The 22,047-nt window shown below is 40.6% G+C and overlaps 1 protein-coding gene across 8 annotated transcripts in view; it reads right to left on the bottom strand.

Annotated features, from left to right (window-relative positions):
* Positions 1 to 22,047, bottom strand: part of dnmt3ab (DNA (cytosine-5-)-methyltransferase 3 alpha b) — a 92,391-nt gene that overhangs the window by 35,398 nt on the left and 34,946 nt on the right. For 4 of the 8 annotated variants that reach the window (XM_022672894.2, XM_022672893.2, XM_022672895.2 and 1 more), the window contains 3 exons: positions 14,076 to 14,122; positions 13,396 to 13,542; positions 1,673 to 2,056 (listed from right to left, as the gene is read on the bottom strand). In XM_022672894.2, the coding sequence (XP_022528615.2) occupies positions 1,673 to 2,056; positions 13,396 to 13,542; positions 14,076 to 14,122 (578 nt within the window). The other 4 variants (XM_022672897.2, XM_022672898.2, XM_022672899.2 and 1 more) reach the window with 4 other exon arrangements.

Below are 22,047 nucleotides of genomic sequence, written 5' to 3'. Positions count from 1 at the left end.
TGTGGCCATGCTGTTCATGCTAAAAACACTGCCAGGTCTCCCTTGATATAGGCATTGATAAATGTTTTAATAAAACACTATGGAGAGGTTTTCTGGACACGGATTAAGAATATATTTAGTTGTAGACTACCGTATTTTTCGGACTATAAGGCGCACTTAAAAACTTTTAATTTTCACAAAAATTGACAGTGCGTCTTATAATACGGTGCGCCTTTTGTATGGATTTTACTCGTCAGGTTGTAAGGAGCAGTAAACACACACTCCGTGCAGCGTTATAGAGAGTTTCAGTGCTATACAGAGTCCAGAGCCGTGCAGCTCCGAGGCTGGAGCAGCAATAGCATTAGCTAGATGCTAACCGCTAAGCTAGCTAGCTTATTCACTGTTCAGAGATCAGTATTATCTAAATTTTACCCGTCAGGTGTAAGGAGCAGTAAACACACACTCCGTGCAGAGCCGTGCCGCTCCGAGGCTGGAGCAGCAATAGCATTAGCTAGATGCTAACCGCTTAGCTAGCTAGCTTTTTCACTGTTCAGAGATCAGTATTTTCTAAATTTAGTGCTTTTAATACTGCTGGAGCAGTATTATTAGAGTTAGATGCTAATCGCTAAGCGTTCACCGTTCAGAGGTGAGTTATCGGCCTGTAAGTCTGTGCTGCTTTGCCTGGCTAGCATTAGCTAGATGCTAAGCGCTAACTCTCTCAGAGGTGAGTTTTATCAGCCTGTAATCTGCTTGTTTACCGTGTTAAAACAAGCTACGGGGGACGAATCGCTAGCTAATATCTCACTGTCTTACCAGAACACGCAGGATTACTCAGTGTAACGCTGTCGTTTAAGTTTGGGTTAACTTTACTAGTTTAGGTGACTAGCTAGCGCGCTAGTGGATAGCTATGCTAACGCTGGTGCAGCAAGCCTTAGTGGACATCTGGAAATCTAAGCTTACTGTAAATAAACTGAAGCACGTTACTCACCCAAATAAACAGTTTTCAGGAGAGGAATCTGTGTAGATTAATATCCAGCACTCGTTTGACTTTGAAAGAGCTAGATTTGTATACTGAGACGCTCCACCGGCAAGAGACCACCCCCGGTGGGGGAAGGGAAACATGGCGCCACCCCTGTTCACTTTGATATAGGCACCCTTTCTAGTGTCACTTAACGCGCCTTATAATGCGATGCGCCCTATGTATGGAAAAATAGCAGAAAATAGGCGTTCTTTGATAGTGCGTCTTATAATACGGTGCGCCTTATAGTCCGAAAAATACGGTACATTTTCTTTTCGATGGAAAATCTACACTCACAATACTGTGTGGTCCAAAACTAGGCCTAATACTTGTTTGGGTTTATATAGTTTTCCAAACAGCCAGAGCTGCACAATAAATCAAAAAATCAAACAATCGGACATTCATAACCTTAATAAGTGACCTCATTAATTATTCATTCTGTTACTACTAATCACTACTATGTGTATTTAAGTACCGTACTCTTGAAAACATAGCACCGCATGTGCAGTCACCTGACTTCACCTTGCCCAGTCTGTAGTCAGTAGCAATATATAAGAGGCAACATGGAGGAGAACTCAAAACACTAAGCAACTATGCAAGCAGCATGTTTGAGGTGTTTAATTAATCTCAATTTATGTTGTGTCTACGTGTATATGATGTCACATGTGTCAGTACCTCATACTCAGGCTCCGTGTCAGCGGACTTGGGAGAGATCTTGTCTCCGTTTCCTATAGGCACCGGCTCTGGGGTAGTGGCCACTGTGGGGGAGGCGGGGTCCGTAGGCTGCTGCTGAGGTGGTGGAGGCTGCTGCTGGGGAGGAGGCTGCGGCTGTGGTTGAGGCTGGGCTTTGGGGAGAGCCTGAGGCTGGGCTATTATTTGTTGCTGCTGCTGCTGTTGCTGTGTCGTTGGAGGTGCAGATGGCATTGGTGGTGGGGGCGGTGGAGGCGCAGGGGTCCGTGGGCCGCTGAAGGTGTCGCTGCCTTTCTGAGGGTCGTCCTCCACGTCTCCGTGCTCGTCCATGGAGTTCATCCCGGAAACCTGCTTGGCCTTTTTCTCCGCCTGCAGGACAAGGGGGAACAGGAAGAGTGGAAAAAGAGAGAGACGGTAAAGAGAGAGAGATGGTAAAGGACAAGCGGGAGGGAGTGGACACTTGCAACTTCCTGAAAGAGGCTTGCAGGTCTTTTAGCGGCGATAATTGTTTGCTTTGTTTACAGTGCGGTAATCCCACGTGCCAAAGCAAATATTTCCAGTCCCTCTCGACAAAGAGCGAGTGACTCCCATTCGAGGACAAGCAGGGTCAAAGAAGGAGCAAAAAAAAAAAAAAAGAGAGAGAGAGAACAACACAGAACAAAACAAAAAAAAGAACCCTTGTGGAAAAAATATCCTCCCTGATCCTATAAAGGGAAAGGCGTTTGCGGCAACTTTGAAGAGGCGAGTCTTTCCGCTGTGGTTGAGGTGCGCCGAGAACAGCGCGCTGCAGAGTTCATTGAGTTTGCCGAACCTGACTCTAAGCCATTAGGTCAACAACAGAGGACACGGGCCAAGCCGTGACTTAAGCTGCTCACAGAAAATCCCCAACAGCTGCACACATTCTGCAACCTCTCTCTCTCTCTCTCTCTCTTACTCTCACTCACTTTCTCTCTCGCTCTCTCTCTCTCTCTCTCTCTCTCTCTCTCTCTGCAGCTCGCTTTCTCGCTCACTCACTCACACGTGAATCTCTTTCACAGCTGTACTCCCTCTGCTGCCGGCGTCCAACTCCGTCTCGGATTTCACTCAACACACACGTGAACCTGGCCGAGTGTAAGCGCCAGTGTGAGTGTGTGTGTGATGGGGGGGGAGAAATGACTGCGATCGTCCCCTTTAAAAAAAAAAAAAAAAACTTCTACTGTTGTTTCTGCCTCTCTTTCTTTTCTCTCTCTCTCTCTACCGCTCACACACTCTTTCTTACTCTCACTCGCTCACTATGTATCCACACTACACTCACACACAGGCCCACAAGGGGGAGCGGAGGCCAGGAGCACTGAGTCTATATGTGTGTGTGTGTGTGTGTGTGTGTGTCTTTGTGTATGTGTGTATATGTATATACAGCTCTGGAAAACAAAAAAGAGACCACTTAAAAATGATGAATTTCAGGGATTTTGCTAAATTGAAAACCTCTGGAATATAATCAAGAGGAAGATGAGGATGATCACCAGCCATCAAACCAAACTGAACTGCTTGAATTTTTGTTTTGCAACAGGAGTGACATAAAGTTATCCAAAATCAGTGTGTAAGACTGGTGGAGGAGAACATGCCAAGATGCATGTAAACTGTGATTAAAAAACAGGGTTATTACGCCAAATACTTTGCATTACTTGAGGCCTGAAAGCTCTGAATCTTTTATGTTATTTCAGCCATTTATCATTTTCTGCAAATAAATGCTCTAAATGGTTTGTTTAGATTTTTATTTGGAATTTGGGAGAAATGTTGTTCGTAGTTTATGGAATAAAACAACAATGTTCATTTTACTCAAACATAAACCTATTAATAGCAAAATCATATAAACCGATTCAGAAACTGAAGTGGTCTCTTAATTTTTTCCAGAGCTGTATATGTGTGTGTATATATGGAAAAGAGAGAGAGAGAGAGAGAGAGAGAGGGAGAGAGAAATGAAGAGGGAAAGAAAGGGAAGGGGGCTGATGATGTGGAATAGAAACATGTGGCCTCCAATCACTGAGCTCCACTGTAGTTTATAAATATCTATAGCTTCGCAGGCTGCTTCAAAGCACTGAGCCATATGTCCTATACTGTTGAGCTTAGTGAGTTACTGACTTAGCTTACATGTGAGGGACTGTCTTTCATTTACGGCTCTTAAACCAAAGATGCAGCATATTTGCGAATATTTGGCGAGAAAAAATATTATTCAGCCAAAAACGGCAAAAAAAGCACTTTCAGTGTTGGGCTGAAATATAAGAGAAAAGACAGAAGAACGTGTAGCGAACATTAACTAATTTAACTAATTTTTAAGAAATTTCATTATAAAATAAAGGGCAACATCTGTCCCTCACATGGTCTGTGGCAAGACAGAGAAAAATACACAAAACGACGGGTTGAAGTTTAATTGAATTAAATAGTAAATAAAGTCGTCAGCATCACTTATGAAGCTTGGTATTAGTTTACTACCGCTTCATTAACTGGCTAACCCCTTTTCGAGCTTAAAGACCTGTAGAGCTGTACAGGGCTAGTATAGTAATATTTCGCTTAAGCATTTGTAGATTTTTTTTAACTAGAAGACTTCCTGCCTTTCATTGTGTAAATTTCTGCGTGAGTTAACTGGTCACATGTGAGCTTAGTAGCACTTCTGAGGTAAACCTGTGATCAGATTAGCACTACTGAGGTAATCTTTTGACTAAAATTGCACTGCTGAGATTAATTCATGATTAGAATAGTAGCACTGCTGAGATAAATGTTTTGGTCTTTGTTGTTATGTATGCTGGCAGATTAAAAATGCTCAGTATTTAATAAATACGTTTTAATTGTATTTTTGTAATTGCTTTTCCTTTTAAAGCAAGAAAAATATATTTAGATTATTGAAATATATATATTTGAGTACATTAGTAATTCACACTGGATCTGTTTATCAAGCTGCTGGCCTGGCCCAAAGTCAAACTACAGCAGTCATTAGTGCCCAGCTCATACAAATAAGGCAACATAAGCCTTATTTTAATAATAATAATATATTTTACCATATATTTGCAAAGGGCTCCCTGCTCTACATGAGTCTGATCAGTGTTTATCTTGATTGTTCCACATGTATACAATTTACACTCCACACAATGAACCAAGCCTATCTGAAGGGAATAAAGTAAAGGGAGAACGAAAGCTGACCTCAGTTTAGAAACCAAAATAAATGTGAATTTTGCCTTTCCAAGAATTGAAAAGCCCAGTCGTAACTACACTGGTTAGGAAAATGGCCAGGAAGCATGTGCTCCACTTTGAAGTGGAGAAAGGAATCTTGTCTTTCCCACTTTCTCTCTCCAGAGGGGAAAGGAAAGGGTTATTTCTCCAGAAAATCAATAGAAAGCTGACTCTCCCCAAAACGCCGGGAGAGGGGTGCCGGGGAGGAGAGCAGGACAGCTATAAGAAGTCAAGGTTTGTTTCTGGACTTTTTCCCAGTTGTAAATGCCCCCTTTTAGGGGGCCTCTCTGCAGAGAGAGCCTGACTCTCCAAATCACAGGAGAGGAGGGAGGGGCGGAACGGGAGCCTTCTGGAAGTACAGTACAGTACAGTCTTTATCACTTACACACGCACACACATACTGTACATACACACACATACACACACCACTGAAAGCCTCGACAAGACCAACACATATGTGCCGCAAGACAGAAAGCAAGCCAAAAACAGGAACCACTCAATTGCAGGGTGAGCGTGTGACTCTTAACAAAGCTTCAAACCCAGTAAACAGCAGTTAAAAACAGTTCAAAAACAAAAGCTGTCTTTTTAGTTACTCCCATCTCAGAAACTGCAGAGCTGGTCATAACAAAGTCATGATGTAATCATCTACTGTATGTACAGCTAAGTTTAAAAACTAAGAATTTGTTTTAAAAGTGCAGTTCGTAAACGCTCAGACATTTGAGCAGATAATTTTATTGCGATTAGACAGAATTTGATAAAACTATTGTTAGATGTGTGGTTGTTTGTCTTGACCATAATCACTGACTAAAAACAAATCAGCAATAAATGCCTGTGGATCCAAACTGCACTCTAAATGTGACTGCACTCTTACTCAGGAAAAAAAAAACATAGTGTATCCAACAAGAACGAAAGCCACACACACAGTATATCTTTTACACTGACATGAACAGAGTCATGGAATAGCAGTAACTGATCATAAGGCATTCCCTCAGGGAGGTATTATCTTATTATCTAAGTGAAATTAAACACTGGCCAGCATGCTCATGGCAAGGCGGAGTAAATAACTGGAGTTCGACCAAAGTATGATGATAGTGGGAACCAGATGAATGGGGCATTCTATTAACAAAGTTAATAGTGCAAGCATTTAACCTTCCTCAATCATTCCTAGAATGCACTGCTACATACAATGGGCATCGCAATGTAAGTAATAATGATCGTGACTGGCGGCATCTGGTCAGAATTGTCCATGCAAACAGATGAGCCACTCATAAACGCATTGAAAAATCACATCAGGGGAAGACTTATAGCTTATATACTTTTTAATAATAATTTTTCTCACTGTGCTCCAGCAGATAATGTAGTGAAATCATCTACTAGAGAGGTTAACGAGGTCTCCTTTCCCTTTGCACTCATTGACCGGTGTGGTGATGAAAGGCCCAAGAAGGTAAGAGGCGCAACCGGTTCTGATAATGGCGCCCATCCGGCTCTCTGGGTGAATAGACTATCCCTCAGGCAAAGTTGCACATACATCCACATGGTTCTAACTGCGGGTAAGCGTAATTCCATGGCGACCCATGTTAATACTTTTGTAGAGAATTGGGGATTGTACTAAACAAAAGTTTGGAGTTTATTTTTCCAGTAAGGGCACACCAGAATGGGAATTTAAGATAGATCATTTAGATGATTTTTCATGTACATAACTACTGAAATTTATGGGACAAATAAGGTCTCTTTTCGCACCCATTGACCAGTGTAGTGATGAAAGACCCAGTAAGGGTGAAGTTAGTGAAGTTTACTTTTAAAATAAGGTGTCAAAGATGTTATTATGTTATTACATAGTAAAACAAATCAGTGTGTGGAATCTGTGCCCCCCTGGTTTTCTTGCTGTATAAAAGAAGTATGAAGCTTTCATTTTTGTTGGATACACTTTGTTTTTTTTTCCTGTGTAAGCTTATTCAGAGAGCATGTTCTATTGTGCTATTGAAAGTAATAACAGTAAGGCTGAATTTAATATGCTCTGCTATGTTCTTTTAGAAAAGCAAAGCCCGATTTAATAAAGCATATCTAACATACAATACTACAAATCTCTCCTTTTCTCCTCTCTAATAAGGTTGTAGGTCTAAAAGCAACAAGTGCTCTTTTTTTTTTTACCAAATGTCTGTCTACTTTCCACTTGTTCACAAATGACCCATCTCAGTTTGCATTTACTGAAATAAAAGTAAAACTTTCTGCAAATCAGAAAATAATAGTCCTTTAGGCCTTTGTTGGTCCAAGGATCATGAGTTACAACAAGCCACACGTTTTCAGAATAGCAAGATTAGTGTGCAACAGGCCAAGCGTGACTGTGCATGCCAGGGAGTTTCTCCATGCTAGAAGAACAATACAATATGAGGAAGCCCCCCTTGACAGATTCTAGGAGCGTAAAATTGATATGTGACATTCCTGCAGTCTGTCTTTGTGAACGGCCGTCATCGCCGCCTTGTGACTATCGCATTTATTTTGAAGTGACCTTTTTGAGAGGCTGAACAAAGCCCTCTCACTTCTTTAGCCTCTGGAGAGCACGGACGGAGGATGCATCTGGCCTCCATTGTGTAAGGTCCTTAAAAGAGCTACAGCAATTAGGAGACTTATAGAGGTCAGCCAATGCAAACGTGAGTTCAACTACAGCCGTATTAATGAGGCCCATTCAAACATGCTCTGCCTGCTCCAATCATTCATTCAAAGGGATCGGTTTCGTGTTCAAAGGCTTGTCATTTGCCTGATAACTGTGGATTAATTGGCAAAAGATTAGGCTTAAAAATAGCAGAGCAGCAGTAAAAGCCTAGCCACGTCTGTGCCTGTAGCCTTGACCCACAGCTCGGGCTCCGGCAGCGCACAGCGCGCATACGCCACCCGGGTTCACTCGGTTCATTCTCGCCATTTGCATATTCTTAAAAAGACAGGCACCACATTTCCGTTCCGACGCAAGCCAGGACCAAAGCCAATATTTACATGCTTATAACATTTCTTCCCAGAACTTCCCAGAGCTCCAGATAAGCTTATCAGCGTTGCTTCACTCCACAACAACAGCATTTAATGACACCTTTCCTTTCATAAAACACTCCTGACTTAAGAGAAAAGAAGAAAAACTTGTAGCTTTGGCTTTAAACAAGCGCAAAAACATGCACTGTCAAGCAACACTGCTAAAAAAGACACCAATCAACAATTTCAAAACAGTATTCAGAGAGAAAAAAGAAGCAGAGAGATTAAAACAGGAAAAAGGAAATACTCTGAGCACATGCAGCGATCCCCTGCGATAACATACAGTCAAGCAAAACTCCTCTTTTTTTTTCTCTTGTGGGCTCCGGCGAAAGCCTGCACTCCCTCCTCTCTGGAGCTTGAAAGAGACGGGTTTCCTTTAAGCCGCCCGGAGCAGATGATCCGTAACAAGTCTTCTGGAAATACCTGAAGTCAGCATAATTCCTTCGTCCAGCAAAAGCCTACTCAGACATGCACACCGTCCCCCCCTGCATTATCAACAACAAACAACACGGCCGACCTTACCCACACACGCCTGCGCTCGGCACTTTAAATCCAACGTGTGACTCTCCGTTTTTTTTTTTCCCTTGCCCCCACTCTCGGGTTAGAGGAGTCCGCTCCAAAAAAAAAGGAAAAAAAAGAGAAAGGAAAAAAAATAGAAAGCATGAACATTTCTTTGTCTGGGAATTCAGGGTCAGGTGGTTTGTCGACAGGAATTCTGGTTGGCTAGAGAGGACTTGCAAAATGTTGGCAGGCAGCCAGGAGGGCCGTCTTGCAAGCAGCGCTGGAAACTTGCTGCAAACCTCATCTTCACCCTCATATCCATAGCACTGAGTTCATTCCCATAGCTGAGAGGAGGGAAGAGGAGGAGGAGGAGGAGTAGAGAGAGAGGGAACAGAGGGGAGGTTTGAAAGGGGGGGGGGGTGGGGGGAAGAGGAATCGACTGTACTGTGTTGGGCACTTCTTCACGCAAATGTATATATACTATATATACTGTATATATAGTAATATATTTTTAGGACTAATAATCCTCTTTTCTTGCAAAGTGTCACCAAGACAGCAAACCAGCAAACCTAGGATTCCAGTCCAGATTTAAACCACCACATCATGCCTAGGCTAAGCTCAGATCTGTGGAGATGGCCGTCCACACTGTTATTTTCAAATCATCAGATCTGATTTGTGGATATCTGGATGACCTAATATCATACAGAGGTTGGTGCCAGTACCTAACCTTTGTCTTGGACACTTGATTGCTATTTCTCATGTTGGAACTTAAGTTTTAAAGATCTTCAGAAGTTTTGAAGTTTCGAACATCAAATGTAAAATAGTTTAGATCTGGTTTGCAAAAGCTGGGTTTTATGTGGGTTCTGGCTGTTCAGGCTATCAATAATCAATCTGGATGCAATTTAAATACGGCAAAAATTAAAAACTTTACAAGCTCAAGTCAAAGTTCTACCCGACTCTATTACTGCAGGAACAGCAAATGGAAGCACCTCAAGGCTTTTAGAAGAGTGAGCTTTCGACAGAAGGAACTCAAGACATTTCTGAAGACAAAATTAAGACGTTTAGAAGGGCTTTTTTAGGGAAAAAGTAAACAACATTATAACTCATTGATAACTGGGCGCATATTTTTTTTAAACGATTAAAACACTTAATCAAAAAGAAGGTGGCGAAATTCTCGAAAAAAACAAACAAACTAAAACTCGGGATAAAGAATTCCAGCTCCATGTGGACTCCTGTTATGCTGGCCTCTACGATGTTCGCTCACGAGACAACTGTGTATCCCACTAATTTGGCAATGTTTCCAGACTCTGACACTTTTATGGCTTCTCCCCAATCCCGCTTGGGCAGGAGGCAGGAGAAAGGACTGAAGGGGGGGTAGGTGCTAGGGTGGGGGGGTTTAGCCGTCAAATGGAAATGGTAGGCCCCATTTGGTTGCCATGGAGACAGAACATTATGTAACAGCGAGGCTCTCGCTGTACACCACATTACCAGGGGGAGAAATGTCTGCCGCCAGCAAGGAGACTGCAAAGACACTCCGTTTCACAAGTGACTGGCGGCAGCCGTGCACAGAACACAGGAACACGCTCCCTGTTGCGATATGGAAAACAGTTGCTCCTAAATATGACAAGCATCACTTCAGGTCAGCGTTCCCATCCTTCTCCATTCCACATGTGAAGCAGATGTAGAGGTCCCTGCTCTGGGTCCGCACACACTTGATTGGATTTCCACAGAAAAAGAAAAGATAAGAAAAAAGCTACTGACATGTAAAGTCTGGTGATCATCTCAAAACGAAAGCTTAATGATGATTAAGCATCTGTTTTCCCTACTGTGTTGTCTACTTATTGATCTCCAATTACTCCACTTGTCTGCCATCACTGGGGAGGAGGACAATTTAGTCCTACAGTAGCGCTTAGCATGCATAACTAATTGACATTAAGACAGATGGGGAAAGGATGCAGTGTAGATGTTTATTTGCACTATACTCACGTCTCGTTCACTGCAGTATAGATGAGAATTGTGTTTCACAGTATACAGAGTAATGATCCTGTCAATTACGCAAATAATTACAGCGCAAATGATAAATGGAGACTGCTTGATTCAAACGTGAACATAATTTCCATACAATAAACAAAAAAACTTCAACAGAAGAGAGACTTCAATAAAACTCTCTGCCAGGGAACAGCAGAACTAATTGGAACTGATGCACTATGAAAGAAAGAGGTGGAGTGCAAATCCTACCCACTGAGAACACTAATAGGTCTGATGAGCAAAAAGACAGACCAATCAAGAAGTACAGTACATCCTATACAAAAGGCCACACTGATAGGTCTACTGAACACAAGGAGGACCAATCAGGGTGTCACTTACTCACTGCGTCTCAACTTATTCCCTCTAAAAAGTGTGTGAGAAGGGCCAATATACAATCTCCTGATCACTAGGATATTACATATGATTTGAGTGCATTAGACATCCGCTATCAAAATATTAAAGAATCCCGCGAGTCACAGGAGAAATGGGATGTCTATAACTTAGATGAAGCATGCAGGACAACACTAGCAATTTATGTAACATTACTCTATATCACAACAATTGACATGCTATGTTCACTTCTTTCACTTTGCTATTGTTGTTTTTATATCTCTCAGCATGTCCAAAAATGCATGTGTAAAGCGTGTTCTGTAGCGGTGACTCAAAGCGTGCATTGCACTTCTTTACTTCTTTTACAAAGAAGGCTGAGGAGCGAGAAAGTCTTGCAAGCATTACCAAAATTTAGAAGAAACTTTGATAAAGAAACTGTAATCACCTGGAACACATACAGAATTGTAATCAAGCATTCTCTACGTTTTACTTGTTTAAAAGTCTGTAGACACCACATCAAAGGAGTTTGTCTCCAGAAGCTGCAGAAAGCTTCTAATGCTTTCTAATCCTCTGTAGACTAGACTGGAATACTGGAATATTACTGTAACTGACTGCAGATATATACAGTATGAGATTCTGATCTCATAAGATTAGTAAGGTCAGGTCCTGATATCTGCCATGATGAATCATCCCACAGGTATTGGATTCATCAGATAACGCAGTTCCACTGCTCCATAGGCAACAATAGGAGAGCTTTAAATCCCTCTTCCAGTCTAAACTTAGGCTCATGTGCAGCTGCTCCAGAGTCTTCCACACTATTGACAGTGCTTTACTTGGTACAACGTGCTGTAAGTCAATATTCTATCACTACTACAATGACTGTGTTTTCCACTGATTTCATGCAATTTGCACAAATATGTTTAATGGCAATCTTTTTTTTTTTGGTGCCTTCCCACCTTCACCTCTGTAAGAGCCTCACCAAAGCTCTGTTACATCACAAAACCTCCCTCTTTTCTTTTTCGACATTTCTGTGTTCGAACACATTGTTTTATACTGATACAGCTGTAAATTGCACCCTATTGGTCAGTTCTTTCAACAATGCGTAAAGGTGAGACACTTCTAATGTGCTTTTTTAAAATGATGGCAATTTAAATTTTTTGACTGATTTCTTATCACAATTTAAGCTTACATATTAATGCATATATAGTAAAAGTCAGTAATCGAAAGAAATGATGTGCGGTTTCTTTTTCAAACCTATTATATCTTAAACATTCAAAAAGTTCTAGCATTAAAGCATCATTTATGTAGCACCATTACCTTGATAATAACACCTTCAAAATCATGACGCTCCAGTGGCATGAAAATAGTGGGAAAAACAGGGAGAAGAGCATCATTATCATTGCTACTTTTGGCCCAACATAGTGCTAAGTGCACTATGTAACTTTAGTGAAGCAGACAGGACCACTTTGAGTCATATTTGTGTATAATCTTGCTCTTCAACTCAGCTTGTCCAGGAATGCATGTACACTATAAAGTGTTTAAAATGCAAATTACATTTCTCAACTGTAATTCTGAAATATACAGGGGTTGGACAATGAAACTGAAACACCTGGTTTTAGACCACAATAATTTACTGTCCCGACAGACAGTTCTGGTGGAAACAGGAGAGTTGAGGCACACATTGAATTCTGCTGTGATTTGGGCAGCCGTGGTTTTATGTTTTTGGATACAATCCGGTTTAGCACCTGAACATCCCTTTCAGACAGCTTCCTCTTGCGTCCACAGTTAATCCTGTTGGATGTGGTTCTTCTTGGTGGTATGCTGACATTACCCTGGATATTGTGGCACTTGATACATCACAAAGACTTGCTGTCTTGGTCACAGGTGCGCCAGCAAGACGTGCACCAACAATTTGTCCTCTTTTAAACTCTGGAATGTCACCCATAATATTGTATGCATTGCAATATTTTGAGCAAAACTGTGCTCTTACCCTGCTAATTGAACCTTCACACTCTGCTCTTACTGGTGCAATGTGCAATTTATGAAGATTGGCCACCAGGCTGCTCCAACTTAACCATGAAACCTCCCACACTAAAATGATTGGTGTTTCAGTTTCAGTGTCCAACCCCTGTAGATGGTGTTTTTAAATACTGTTGGACATACTGTACATTGTATACAATGGGAACAAACACTCCACAAATCTAATATGAAGCAAAGACAGAGCTGAGAAAAGTAAAGTGATGAGCTGAAAGCCTAGCATGTAAGCAATGAAGCAAAGAAGCTCATGAAATAAATGGTACCTTCATGAGAAATCAGATGACTCATCAAATACACTTGGCTTGTGCAAGATTTTATTTTTTTTTTCTTCTCTTCTCTCTTCTCTCAATGGAAATGGGTTATAGCAAACATACTAGGCTGAGAATGCTGACAAAAGCTCATTTTTCACGTCTTATGAGTCCTTACAACCTGGCACATGGACAGAGTGGATCTGATCTTGGATCAGCACTCATCCTGAGGGGGTTTCTGTACACATATACCCCTTTCCTAACCTGTGGCTTGACCTGCATCGCTAAACTCCCTGTCATTTCTGCTGTGGGACAGTGGCGAGCAATGGTACTCACCTCCATCTTCCACTTGGCCAGCAACTCCTCCCTGGTCCTCTTGCTAATGTAATAAGGGTCACCGGCCTGGAAGGTTACTCTGGGCATGGGTCTCTGACGTAGGCTGACTTCCCAGCCCACTCCCCGACGGAGCCTGCCTCGAGCTCCCTGTTTAAAGCGACAAATAAAAAAGATATAAATTATCCGCTTGTTTAGTTCACTCAGCTTATCTCGCGGTTCTATCGTTAAAAGAGGGAAGGAAGTAGGCAGTTTCTCCGAGAGCGATACGGGCTGAGTATGTTTGTTGGAGGGATGGGGGTGGGTAGGCTAGTGCGGAAAAGAGAGGCTGACTCACACACCCCTGAGCTGGGCAGAACGGGAGCGTGTGTGAGTACTCTCAGTGGCCCTGGCTCCCTCGGTCCCTTCAGAGAAGACCACTGATTGTGGAATCATGGGACCAATCAGAGGACCAAGTGTATTTGATATATCAAATCTACTCGCCACTAGGGTACCATTTCTTTCACAACTACGCGGTCCGAGAAAAGAGGCGCTCTAACTGTGTTTTTGTTGTTACGTTGTAACTGGAGCCTTATTTGCAGAGAGTTGAGCTCTAGACAAAGAAGGAATGCACTGGAACATATATGCAGACACACATACTTGCACAGACAAACAGAGGACAAAACACTGAGAAAGTTCCATACCTCATTCTTCGAGGAGTCTCCGCTCTCGTCCTCTTTGTGCTCAACGTCTAGAGAGACACACAACCACACGAGAAGAAAGAATTACCTCAAAAAGCTCTTTACAGTGCGGGCTGTGACATTAGATCAATATCTATTAAGAAATTCAATAGTGGAGTCTCCTGCTAGCTGCTAGTTTTTCTACACTTGCAGGCAAGTTAAAACCACTCAACCTATGCCTTTGCCTTTTTACCCTATTAAAACATATGGAGATTTGATCTTCAGTTAAACAGCATTAAAAATGAAGGTTGTTCATAATGTTTTGTATGTTTTGATGCTTTTCATCAAGTTCTTTGCACAAAATCACTCTCAAATAAAGAGAACTCTATTCTTGCCACTTTCAGTCCCTTTTAGAATGAGCCATTTAAGGGCTCTGTCACTTTTTTTGCAAATAAGCTGTTCCTGGCCCCGCAATGTATACACTTTTTTTTAACACGTTTACAACATGTTAGTATTAGCTTGTGCTAAATGTCACAAAAATACCAACAAGGTGGTTCATGCTTAACTGTGATAGAAGCACAAAGCTCAATATTTAAAAGTACTTCAACCTCCCTCATCTGTTTACTTGCTATAGATCCATCCTTCAGAGGAGGTCTGGTGGCAAATCCTGCTGTGTACTGTCTGAGGTCCCCAACCAAAATTAAAAAAGTTATGCATAATGTCCCCTTTAATTTAACCAGTATAAAAAATAAGAGCAATACATTTAATAATAATATTATATAAGTAAAATAAATCAACAATATTAATGTGAAAAGAGATCTTGTTTCGGAATTCTCATCAGAATTTGCAGTTGTGTATCGGATCGGAACTGAAGGAACAAAACACAGCATAGCACATTTTTCTCATCTGTTATGTTTGTTTAGAATTATTACCTTAAAAAGAATCATAAAGCACTGCATTATCACATAACATTAAGAAGGGAGGTATATGTGCTGTATGGGTAAGCTACAGTATATTTCACGCAGCAGCTACTCTACTTCATATTCTGCTGACTATAAGTGGAATCCTTGCCCAGTTGTGGTCTTTGCGGTAGTCTGGCATTTTAAGACTCCATTGAGAATATATGGTAAAGTCATTTTGAGGCTAATATAGCCTTCTGAGCGCACCGTCAGTGTCATCACAAGCAAGTAATGACAGTACAGCAACATTTAAATGCAGTTACAGTAATGTTCCCTATGTGGATAAAGCGTGGCACTACATTTTAGTGCCTATTATCTCGTTGTAATGCTCTTTTTGCTCTTTTATATTTATATACAGTATGTAAGTGTTCCCCCCAGATCTACATCGACCAGGTTTCTCTGAACAAACTCAAAAGGCAGGATGTGGTCAAACATGGGCTTTTGGATTAAATGAGCAATGCAGTCAGTCTGTAGTTGCACAGCAAAACTTAGGAAAAATGCACATTGAAAGTGACATAAATTTGACTTTTTCCCTGAATGTGATACAGATCTGATCAGATTTAAATCAGACACATACTCAGTTCAAAGAGCTAAAAAGAGTCAACTGGAGATAAACATGGGAAGTGATGCTTAACGCCTAATTTCAGTTGACATGTTTGATGAAAATGTAAAAAATAGGCCCAAATGTCCCTGCTAGCATTCGACATAGAAGGGCAATAAGCAAAGCTGCAGATCTCAGTGTGCATATGTGTTTTCTTTTTAACTTCCAACACTTCACTTTGCATGCCCTTTGCATGCCCTTTCCACGCCTTTATTTCTAGTAGGATTGATTACTGTAATGGACTCCTAACTGGTCTCCCAAAAAAGACCATCAAACAGCTTCAGCTGATTCAGAATTCAGCAGCCAGAGTTCTGACTAGAAGTAAAAGAAGAGAGCACATCACCCCCATCCTTAAATCCCTGCACTGGATACCAGTATGTTACAGAATAGATTTTAAGGTACTGTTACTGGTCTATAAATGTGTTAATGGTGCAGGACCAGCATATTTATCTAATGAGCTCCAGCAGTATGAGCCGAGCAGAACTCTCAGATCATCAGGAACTGCTCAGCTAGAGCTGCCTAAAGTAAAAACTAAACACGGAGAGGCAGCGTTTAGTTACTACGCTGCTCTTAAATGGAACCAGTTAACAGAGAGCATTAGAAGAGCTCCAACACTAAACATGTTTAAATCCAGACTGAAAACCTACATGTTTGATCAGGCTTTCAGCTCAGCTTAAAACACTGCAGCTCCACACACTTTTATTCTGTAACGGCACTTTTATATTATGTTTTTTTCTTATTTTAATTTTATTTCCAATTCCTTGTTGTTCTTTTACATGTTTTTAATTTTACTTCTCTTTGTTTTAATCATGTATGTTTTATTCATGCTTTATTCTTATTTTATTTTTATTTCAAATTCCTTGTTGTTCTTTTACATATTTTTAATTTGACTTATCTTTGTTTTAATCATGTTTGAATCAATCATGCTTTACTCTTATTTTAGTTTTTATTTTCCATTTTTACTGTTATTCTTTTACATGTTTTTTTTTTTTTTTTTTTTTTATATGACTTCTCTGTGTATTTTCTAATTTGTAAAGCACTTTGAATGACCGCTGTGTATGAAAGGTGCTATATAAATAAACTTGCCTTGCCTTGCCTTGCCTTGCTGTCATCAATTAAAATAACTGGATATCAGGTCAAAAGTAAATAACTTGATAAAATCTGTGCTAAAAAGTTATGAGATGAAGATGAAGATGTGTCAGGTTTCAAGTTTTTGAATAAAATTAATTTGATGCACAAGCGTTCATCTTCTGAAATCAATACATGGTCTTAGAAATTCGGCCTTCAGGAATCAGGAGTCATATTCACGAGTCAGGAGACAGCACCAAGTTGTTAGAAATATGGCATCCGGGTCACGGCACCAAGTTGTTAGGAATTCGGCCTTCAGGAATCAGGAGTCAAATTCAGGAGTCAGGAGACAGCTTGAGAGTTGACGGGCACAGGCTTACTTGGTCATTTGTCCCTCTCTGTGTGTCTGACTAGTCCATCTGACTTGTCAGACAGTTACTGTCTGACTGACTTCTGTCTTACTTACTTGTCTGACTATTACTGACTTAACTTAGGACTTTACATACAGTAAAAACTGCTTTGAACACAGCAGGGGGAAGCAGGGTAGGGGTTTACGGAGGAGTATGTGGGGGGGTCATCATTGAGGGTGTCTCTATCTACTCATGTTAAACAAAGAAGAGGTATGTAAGAGATAAGGGTGAGGGACAAAAGGTTAGGAGTGTATAGGGGAATAGGGCGATTAAGGAGTGAGTCAGTTGAGAACCTAAGGAAAGCACTATTTGCTATTGACAGAATCTCTCAATGTTGAAAACTTATTAAAAGTACAATTTGCTAAGTGCGGACTGCGCCTAAAGAAGTAGAGAAAGAAGAAGGAAAAAGGGGAGGGAACTCAGGGAAATTTAAGCTAAAGTTTTGAACTGCGTACTGAAGAAGCGTGCAGTTATACCCCCCCCCCCCCTTTTTATTTAATAAGAAGTGAAAGAGTAGAAAAAGGAAGTTGTTGGGGAGGAGGTGGGTTGTGAACTTTCGTCATGAGAGGTAGTTAGTTAGGGTAGGTATTTATAGTGTGGTTGATTGATAGGGGGTGGAGTTAGAACGTAGAGTTCGGGCATGGTCCTTCTCCCAAACTTTTGTTATTACCTAACATTATTTTGTTGTTGACAGAATCTCTCAATGGTCACAATTTTACATTAAATGTAAAAAATGTACAAACAGAACAATTAATACTTGATTAAATCTTCTTTGAAATCTGTATCTGGACCAGATGCTTTTATTAGCCATCCATGCAAACTCCTGCAGAATTGTGGATGTAATTATACAGATTTTGACCACTTTTTCGTCAGATAGTCCTGACGCTGTCAGCAAAGACTCCACTTCCCAGCATGCACTCACACCAGACTTCCCTGACTCAGCTGATCACATGAGCTTCTGCAAATGTCACAAGATTTATTTTAATCCAGTGTTGCATTCATTTTTCACCAAGATCTTGCAGCAGCATTGATGATGGAAGAGTCTGACCGCTGCACAAAGTCTTCTCCAGCACATCCCAAAGATTCTCAATGGAGTTAAGGTCTGGACTCTTTAAGGTGTTGAGTTAAGGTGGTGAACTCTTAATCCATGTGTGAAAATGATGATCTCATGCTCCCTGAACCACTCTTTAAATCCTTGCATTGATGCAATAACCTGGTCTATATTCAGTATATTCAGGTAGTCAGCTGACATTCTTGTTCTTTCAGCACATACTGTTGCTGAACCTAGACCTCACCAACTGGAGCAACACCACATCATTTGCTTAGTTAAATCCAGGTGGCGACTTTTGCGTTTTTTTTTTTTTTGGCCAGGCAGTGTATATTTGCAACCATTTGCAACTATGCTCCGAAATACTGGATCAAATCAGAGCAAAAAAATGGATTTGAGCAGAAAGACTTGCGGCGTGAGTATCAGCATGCCTTTGACAGGGAATCGTCCCTGTGAAGCGAAGGTTGTGGTTGGAGGTTGAAGGGAGCAGGGAGGTTGAAGAGTGTCAGCCAGAGTGGTGATGAGTATGGAGGGAGGCCAGGTTTACTTTGGCTGCGCTCACACCCCTGACCCTACAGCTCATCCTGCTGAGCCTCCACAGCTGCCTGCTATTAGCCCGGCCCCTGCCCTCCCTCACCCCCACTGCATGCTAACCTTAATGACGAGCATACTGGACCGCTTGTGCCGACGACATCCGCAGCTAGCCCACTCATTAATCTTAACAAGCCAACTTTTCGAATTCGACCAAAGTTGTTTGCGACCTACTGTTTGGGAAAAATTGAAGCCCTTGAGGTTGTTTGCATTGCGTTGTTTGGATAAGTGCTGCGCTAGCTAAGCTGGTCTTCATATCAGATATGTTAATCTACAGTGACTAACTGTGTGATTTCAGCATACAGAAATGTATACAGCGGCGAATCAAAATGTTTGCACAAGTTCCCCAGAAAATCTCAGGGAAATGAATCGGAATCAAAATGCCCACACAAATTCTGTGTTATGAATAAAACATCCTAATCCCATAATATTCATGAATTACACTCGTCGTCAAGCAGCTTCGTGGAGAAAACGAACAGCATGAACATTTCAGCACCAGCTGAACTAATTTAGATTAGAAAAAAAAGTAGCTTTAAAATGACTCAGCTTCTCTTTTCAAGGATTAAACATCATTTGCAATGCAGATAAACGTGTGTGTGGCCAGATCAACTGTGTTGCATCACGTCTTATTCTGGCGCCTATGAGTGTTTGCAAAATTCAACAGTTTTTTTTTTTTTAAGTTGTTAAGTGTTCTCTTCTTCTACTACTCCCCTGGCATGAATTTACATTTCTAAACACTCATAAAGCACTCAAATATACAGCATAAAAAAATAAAAAAGATGTAACTCATTCCTAGACAGCTCTGTTTTGTTTTCTGTTAGTTTTTTTGTTAAGAAGGGCAGGCAGGGGTTAGCCAGAGGCTACAATTTCTAGTGACCTGAAACACTAGAAGGGCTATTACAATGATTCATGATTCATGAGCCATAAGATTAAGTTCTAAGCAGGACACGAGATGCCAAAGAAGACAACACTGTTCTTCATTGTTACACTGATATAAAAGCTACAGTACCAGTAAAAAGTCATCCAACTGTGAAGGAACACATACAGTACCCAGTCAAAAGTTTGGACACACCTTAAATTCAGTGGTTTTGAGACCATCAGTTGTGTTGTCAAGAGGTAGAGAGTAAAAAAAAAAAATCAAGAACTTTGAAAGTGTCCTCAAGTGGAGGCGCAAGGACAATCAAAAATGTGATGATGAAACCGGCACTCATCAGGACTGCCCCAGGAAAGGAAGAGCAAGAGTTACTTATAGAGTAACTAGCCTTAGAAACAGCAAGTTAACATCACCCCAGATAAGAGCCACCTAAATGCTTCACATGCTTCATATTTTGGTTTGTTTAACCTTTTTAAGTTACTACATGATTCCTTATGTGTTTCTTCATAGTCTGGATGACCTCAGTATTCATTTACAATAATAAAATCAGAAAAATACTGAATGCAAAGGTGTGTCTAAACTATTGACTGTTACTGTATATACATTTTTTTATTAATCTAAATATAAAAAAATAAATAATATAAAGACAATTAATAAGACTGAATGAGAATTTGTATCTAAATTTTGCCCCAAATTACCTCAGTCAATATAACTACCCAACTATTGCCAATGTAGCATCACCTGTCACCTGTGAGCCTGTCTGATCCCCAGCACTGATATATATATATACACATCAGCTAACAGATGAGAGTAAAGATGGGAGAGAATGTAATTTACACACCCTGAGAAAACAAGGCTAACTGTGCTATCTCTGACTCTGGCTGCTGATGGAAAGCAGCATAACTTGGAATTCAAACCAGCAATTCTCTCAGTTCTAACTTTTGACTCTTCTCTATTATTGTAAAAAATGTGTACCGGTTCAGAAACAAAAGGGAAAATGACACATCAGAGTATTCCAGCAAGAAATGGGTGAAAGGGCGTATCTTTTATGCTATGAACATGGCCGCCTCCATCTTGAAAGCCACCATATTGTCCTGCGACTTCCGACTCTTTATACTTATTATGTTAGAAATTTGGGAAGCTGATTCATTAACTTCCAAACATAACTTTTGTCCAGAGCTTGTCTTGTACAGCCTTGAGCGATATATTAGTGTGCTTTCTTGATCAAAAGAAGCATCTTAAATTATTCATAACTCTCCAACATCTAAGCAGTGAACTGACTGGGCTCCTAACACATGCTGTGAAAGTCTGGAGGGGGTATTTTTAACAGACTCTGCTGGTTATGTAATAATCGGAAACAATTACAGATCATTCTGATCTCTGGTAGTTACAAAGTTACAAAATTGGCACCCGTTAAAGAGTTTTAATGAACATGTTTGTTGAAAAAAGTAATTTAGAAAAGGAGTAGTTTTGGGGTTTTATTTGGTTCACATATGAGATGGACGTGTTGCAATAACAGGCCTGAATTAAACGATTTAAAAATGGCAGAGCTTATTATTGGTTAGTGTTCAGACACAAAATGCTTTATCACCTACACCAATATGCCACAAGTCATAGAATAGTGTTACCGCAAGAGGTAGCTTGGTAATCCCCATACCTGTATAAGTTGCGAGGTGTTATCATGTGAGAAAGACTCAACACTGGCCAGCATGCTCATGAGCAGATTTTTTTTGGTGGAACATGCATATTGGCATGTTCTCCTCCCCCAGCCTTAAACACTGCTGTTGAATAATGTTATGCCACTCCTGGTGTAACAATTCAAGCAGTTCAGCTTGGTTTGATGGCTTGTGATTATCCATCTTCCTCTGGATTATATTCCAGAGGTTATAAATTTGGTAAAATTAAAGAAACTCATCATTTTTAAGTGGTCTCTTATTTTTTTATACAAGTTATACAAGTTTTATGTGGCTAAAAACAGGACAGCAAAAAAATATTATAATATTTATTTTATTAAGTATTATTATTCTGTCTCTCTCAGATCCCAAAATTGACAAATTCCTAGCCAGAGCTGGTAAAATAATAAAAGTCCATCGTTTTCTGAGGCAATCCTTGCCACGTTTGTGCATCAGTAACAGTAGAGAGCAGCCCATCACTGCTACAGAGCTTTGCCTGAGGCCTGACTGACTGGGGAGTCAAAAACAGGGCAGACAGAAGTGAAAGAAGGAGAAGCAAGTGGATATCCATGTTTAGCTAATAGCTAACCCCTGACTGACTGACTGAGTTTTGTTTTACCACCTTGCTAACAGGACAGCAATGCTACACACATTTATTGAATGAAAAATCATTGCTTTGTAGAAATTATTGTCTTTTTAAATTAACATGATTATTTAGATTAGTTAATTGAAAAAAAAAATATAAGGCGTAATTAAAATCCTTTATTTTTCC

This window comes from Astyanax mexicanus, chromosome 14 (assembly GCF_023375975.1).
Source record: "Astyanax mexicanus isolate ESR-SI-001 chromosome 14, AstMex3_surface, whole genome shotgun sequence".
Taxonomy (NCBI): domain Eukaryota; kingdom Metazoa; phylum Chordata; class Actinopteri; order Characiformes; family Acestrorhamphidae; genus Astyanax; species Astyanax mexicanus.
This window is presented reverse-complemented; position numbering and strand designations above follow the sequence as displayed.